Source organism: Pseudomyrmex gracilis, unplaced genomic scaffold (assembly GCF_002006095.1).
Source record: "Pseudomyrmex gracilis isolate BER0280 unplaced genomic scaffold, ASM200609v1 scaffold_175, whole genome shotgun sequence".
Lineage (NCBI taxonomy): Eukaryota > Metazoa > Arthropoda > Insecta > Hymenoptera > Formicidae > Pseudomyrmex > Pseudomyrmex gracilis.
In genome coordinates this window covers 246,003-252,465 of record NW_018020759.1, presented here as the reverse complement: position 1 = coordinate 252,465, position 6,463 = coordinate 246,003, and the positions used below count along the sequence as shown (strand labels likewise).

Below are 6,463 nucleotides of genomic sequence, written 5' to 3'. Positions count from 1 at the left end.
AAATGTTATTGAAATTGTTTCACGGTTATCAAATGCAATATTAGCGCGACGCAATATATATATATATATATATATATATATAGATATATATAAATATATATAAATATATATATATATATATAGATATATATATAGATAATAGATATATTTGTGTCACACAATATCGATATGGATTCTTTGTGGTTTTCATTCTTAGAATTAAAAAAAATCCTCGCTCACAGAATGTGCAAATGTATTTCGAGCGTTTGTTTGACGATAGTCTAAATTACATGTGTCGCTTAATAACGAAGCTTTTAACGCGAAAAGACGTTTCTCTCTTTTTCTCTCTCTCTCTGTCTCGCTTATTTTTATTTAAGAATATAGATATAGATACCGAGGTCTCCCAAGAAGAGCCACGTCACTCTTGACGAACGATTCCGAGATGCGAGACACGAGACGTATGCGTATTTGATGAAGCTTCCAGAAGAACAAACTTGAACTACCAAGCTGACATTCTTTGTTCTACATCGTGTAACCTAACGGGGGAACCGAGAGAGCAGCTTGAATTCTCCACCGAGCGAGACTCTCGAAAGGGGCGCCCGGTACGCCAGGTGCCCCGGCCCTCGGGCCACGGTCGTTTCAACATAATTAGTCATCCTCCAGGTTACTGAACGTTCTTCTTACGTGTACACATATATTCCTGCCGATTCTCCGACATAAATAACGGCGGAAAGAAACATTGGCGGTGTATATGAACGCGTGGAAAAGACCGCGCGTTCGAAACGCGCGTGTCATCGAGAAAGAAGTTTCATCTAACACAAATAAACCGACGAAAGTGAGACGAGTACAGTGAGGTCTCTGTAAAGCTTCGGCGTAATCGCACGGAGGTTTTTGAATGCGCGCTGCCGCCAACCTCAGAGAGATGGTCAGAGGTTCGCGTGCGAACAAAATTATACGCATCCACCGAACTCTCGCCACGAATCTCTCAATTTATATTTAAAGTACATTAAAAAATTTATCGCAATATATTAATAATTAAATATTGTACAAACTTTCTGTTTTTCGAGGGCCGCAAAAGGCGCATTTGATATATTTTATTGATATATTTTATTGATACGTTCATAGTTTTTGTTCTACGGAACAATTGTTTCAAGTAAGTTACAGGAGAGATATGATGAAAACTCTCTGAGATATTTTTTACATACTGATTGACCGATCGAATTTCATTGTTACCAAAAATTAATGCACGCGTGCGAAAGAACACGCAAAAATCGTGCGTTAAAATATTTTATATTTAGTAAGTATATATGTACATATATGTGCGAAAAAAAAAGGATATTTCTTTATTTAATAGTAATAAAATCTCGGGCTTTTATAGAAGTCTTAAGTTAATTTAACAAAATATTAGCATAGTTAATACTTTATTAGGTCTACCGGAAAGTTCTGTTTCCGTTTTTGGAATAAAACAAAATACAAATTTTTCTTAACCGTCAATAAACTTTATTAAATAATATAATTGCCATTATTATTAATGATTTCTTGCCGGCGTGAGGGCAATTTGTATATCCCATTGTTGAAAAATTAAGAAAACTTTGTATTTTGTTTTATTCCAAAAACGGACAGAACTTTCCGGTAGACCTAATATATTGTTAATAACATAAAAAATTATATAAATATCTACATTATGATTATTACATATATATATACACCGAAAAAATTATATTCTTATAAGTAGAAGATTTTATACTTAAAAAATCTTCTTAAAGATTTTATATAGATGATATTCTTCTGAAATTAAAAATATATTCTTTATTTAAGAATATAGTCTTTTTCGATATTGAGATATATGTTTTTCTATAGAGGCTTTTTATATTCTAATCAGTATATATTCTTATCAATATTACTATTTAGAGGATTTTCCTCTTAAAATAAGAAACTCTTCTTGGCGCCTACTTTAGTATAAAATATACTTAAAGTAAGTGGGATATCCTCAAAACAAGAATACAATTTTTTCGGTGTATATATATTGGTTACGGAACATACGATATGTTTCCTCACTTTTATTCGCTTGTCATTCGCCCATTTGTGTTCAGTTTGCGTCTGATGCAACAACTACTGTCGGATCTGTCATGTGTGTTATCAGCTAAAATGCATCCTACGTTTACGTCTTCGTGAGCAAAGCTGCGTATCACCTGCTTATCGCACAAGAAACTCAGAGAAAAAAACGTACGACTCCTAATTGCGCTTTTATTTGGTGGTGAGTGTATTTTCGTTTGTATTTAAAAAAAATCTTTCGATCTCACAAACAAGGAAGAAGCAATGTGTGAGCGAGAGATACAAAACTCTGTGGCTCTGGAAAAAGGAAAGGTTTGTGTGTCCTGTGTCTCGACAACGACCGATCAACGGGGAAAAAAGCATGGCAAAGACGCGTCGCGCGGCGTCGCGTCGCGTCGCGCCGCCTCGCCTCCGTCGCCGACCACTTTGGCGTCGACGGGAATCAGGCGCCACCGTTTCCCCTGCGCAGTTTTCTCACCGACTTTCCGCCGACGAACCCGGGCAGGCACGCATACTACTGTGTGACACACGCCTGCGACATTTACGCACACGTCGATCGAAGCTTGCGTTATACACACACACAAACACATAGTTTACGTCATTTATGTAAGTGGCGTGTCGAGGGCGATCTTTCGAAAATAATCGAATCCTGCGACGTGCCGCTTTGGCGGCCGATTATGTCAAACAAAATATAATGTATACTTTTACACGCAAAACATCCTTCGATGCGGAGAGCGCGGACAAAAGCAACATCTTTCTTACGCGCGAAATAAATAAATTAAAAACTCTTCAAGAGAGAAAAAACAAAAAAGTTTACATACGAGCGCGGACAACAAAACAAAACGCGAAATTAATTTCAATTCGATCAATCGGTTTCATAAATTTTTATTTTACAAACGCGAACGCCTGTAAATAACAACACCAATAATCTCTATCTTCGACGAAGAAGAAAATTCGCTTAATTTGTTTTCTTCTTCCAATTCCAATTAATTAAACAAACAATTGGATCAAGCCCACCGATGATTCGTGGCAAAATAACAAGCAAGACCTAAATAATTGTTGACGTTTCGATGGTTTATATTTTATCTCTAAAATCATAGGCCCGCAAGTATAGATAATTATCTCGAGTGTCCCTACCTGTGATCCTTTCATCTGCTTGCGCGCGCGCGCGCGCGCGAGTTGAGCTCTCGATATATGCGCCGATAAAACGGGGCGCGCAGCGCGCCTCAGGCTCAGCGGTAGCGTCCGGCCCAGGCAAAGGCAGGCGGCTTTCATTTAAAAACTATGCAAGTGTGGACGCGCGCGCGCGCGCGCGCTCGCTCGCTCGCGTTCGCCGACAACGTCGGCTCCGAACGGCCGGCGCGACTGTCGACTCCGGTCGACCCCGCGCGAAGTTGTGTGAGTTTCAGTTCCTCCTCGGTCCGGCTCTCCGTTAGTTAATCGCCGGAAAGCGCCGTGGTAAGACGTCGTCTGGCGTAGACTCACGCTCTCTCATTCTTCGTTGTCTACTACGCGTGGCTGCTGCTGCTGCTGCTGTGGTGCCAGCTGCTCTTTTCTCTTACCATCCTAATCGCGCTCGTTATGTATGACGCGATAACCAAGCGAGCCGGAGCAATTCATCAAGAAAACGTGACGATTTGTGGCAACGACAACGAAAGACGACGACGACGAGTGATTCGAACGTCCTAGAATTCCCGGGGAAGAGAAAAAACACATGCTCGAGATTCAAGAAACCGTCGTTCTGACGACGCACCGATACGAATCGCAATCAGATTCGTCGTCGCAACTGCGGTTGCTCTGAAATTCGTCGTTTTTTTTTTTTTTTTTTTTTTGGTTTCTTTTTTTGGTTTTTTTTTTTAATCAAAAGCTGAAATCTTGTCCCATTTTTTTTTCTTTTTTCTTTTTTTTCCCGAAATGTTGTTCAATGTGTTGACTCTCGCGACGATGGTGGCGGCGGGTTTCGCCGTCGCCGCTTCCAGAAACGCGTTCGCCAATCCGGAAGCGGAGGATTACGAAGTCGTCGACAACGAGGCTCGATACATCGACAAAGGTACAAACGCGTACGCGCGTAATTTTTAAATTACAAATCCTTTTTGCATGTCTGATTAAAAACAGTTCGCCAGGTCACGCGATCCCCGGTGGGATCTACAAGATTTCCAACGTGAGAGAGAGAGAAAGAGAGTAAATTTTTAACAAACAAAAAATTAAAACAATTCTGCGTCAATTAATCGCGCGATTATTTTTATTTGACGAATTGAACACAGCGTTGAATATAAGTCTCGTCTCTGTACAGAAGTTGTATCTATTTCTCTCGATAGAATAATAGTTTGTTTTTTCTCGTTTGAGATTTTTATTTTTGTTAATCACACACGTCACTCTCTTATTTTCTTATTTTTTACGCGTGTTTGTCAAAGCTTCGTTCGCTGTAAAATAAAAATCTAATTTAAAAACAAATCCCGGCAATCTTTGACAATCACTTAACGGAACCGAAAGAGTTCGCCGGTAGCGGCAAAGGTGAGAGATGCACACTTGTGCGTGCGCGCGCGGCGAGTGATCGCGGGAAGCACGGTGCGTGCACGTGCTCGGCAAGCTCGTTTCGTTAATTCTCGCGAATTTAGCAATTTGTATCTCGCGAAGAAGAGAGAAGCGGCACATCACAGTTCAATTAGAAAATTTTTTTACATACAAGGAACAACGTGCGATACGAAAACTTGAAAAACTTTTTCATAAAAAAAAATTCGTTTCTCAACAATTTCGATAGCTCTCGATATCAATTTGACGCAAAGTAATCGATCGTATTTTTTTTCCACATCTACTCGAAGAGTAGACAAAGAAGAGATTCTTCGACCGCACACGTTCGAGATCCGAATTTTTCCGAAAATTGTTTTCTTCGCGCGTTATTTTGTTATTTTGTAGGAAAAAAAAACGCGTCGCAAAGCAAATAAAACCGCGCGCCGATCTTAAGAGAGGAAACTTCGCTTAATTGCGAAGAGTCTCTTCTCCGTTTGCTTGAGAGAGTGACGAGAGATTCATGGCGCTTCCTAAAAATACTCGGCGCCGAAAGGAGTTTATTAGAAACGATTTCGTTAAAAACAAACAAAGGCTTATTGCGCGGTAGTTGTAAACCACCACCTCCCGAAAGGGGGTCGATCATCGTTCAACGCGGAATGTTCAACGCGAGCAATAAAAATCGTTTACTCGAGTCGAGCGCGCGCGCGAACACGAAGCGAGACACACGGACGCACCGAATGATTCACGATCGATCGATAGATTTACATCCGCAAGTGGCGCCTGCCGGCCGACTAGAGCGCACCAGTTTCTTTTTTTTTCCCTCATTTATTTCTACCTTTTTTTTTGTCATATCAATCTGTAAGCTAATTATTTCTCAAGAGTGTGCATTGTGTGTATAATTTTTTCTCCGGCGTTCTGTAACCTGATAATACGTAATTGTCGTCGTTATCGACATAATTTATGTACGATCGTCTCTCTCTCTCTCTTTCTCTCTTTGTCTTTGATTCCTGTTTTTTTTTTTTGTTTTTTTTTTGTTTTTCATTCGTGCGTGCTTGTACGTACAAATTGCCGGACAATGCAACAAGGCGAGGACATGAGCGAAATAATAAATATTAAAATTTTTCGTTCGCACGATATCGAACCAAGAAAGAAATACGATAAAGTGTACACGCGGCCTGGGCGCCGACTAGGCGCGCGCGTATAGTGGAAGTAGTACATATAACATGTGCTTCTATATATGTATGTATATATGTGCGTGATAGGTGCCGACACGCTTGTTGCACGCGTTGGCGCTACATTGTTGCATCGCTATCTGGTTTATTCTGTTTGGATAAAATTATCAAATATTCAAAAGCGGGAGATTCGAATGTATACGCACGCTGATATAATAGATACGTAACCGATAGCTGTGTAATTCCGCTCACACACACACACCATACGTGTCCAACTTTGAATAATAAAAACTTAAAAACAGGTTTGCTGGCCTAGAAAACAAACACGCTCGTTATTTATTTCTTTTTCCGAGGTAACAACAAAATTCAATTAACTTCTCGGACGAAGTTACACGCTCGCTTTTCACAGTCGTATAACGATCTTTCGCGCCGAGAAAGATCGTCGAAATTCCACGGAACAGTTTCGCTTATATAGTTTGCCGAATGCATTGTTTTGCATCTTTGGCCAAGCTTTGCAACCACGCTCTCGATCATCGTTAGATCGTTAATTCGAATACGTCTGAAGAATTGCTCGGTTAAACTAGGTTTGTCGTGTACAATACACCGAAAAAATTGTATTCTTGTTTTGAGGATATCCCACTTACTTTAAGTATATTTTATACTAAAATAGGCGCCAAGAAGAGAGTTTCTTATTTTAAGAGGAAAATCCTCTAAATAGTAATATTGATAAGAATATATACTGATTA

General features: G+C 39.9%; 1 protein-coding gene across 1 annotated transcript in view; it reads left to right on the top strand.

Annotated features, from left to right (window-relative positions):
- Positions 1-3,444: 3,444 nt before the first annotated feature.
- The window catches only part of LOC109857835 (BMP and activin membrane-bound inhibitor homolog), a 21,737-nt gene continuing 18,718 nt past the window's right edge, over positions 3,445-6,463 (top strand). The window contains exon 1 of the mRNA XM_020434561.1: positions 3,445-4,084. Coding sequence (XP_020290150.1) covers positions 3,949-4,084 — 136 coding nt within the window. The 5' untranslated portion in view covers positions 3,445-3,948. The remainder of the gene's footprint in view (positions 4,085-6,463) is intronic.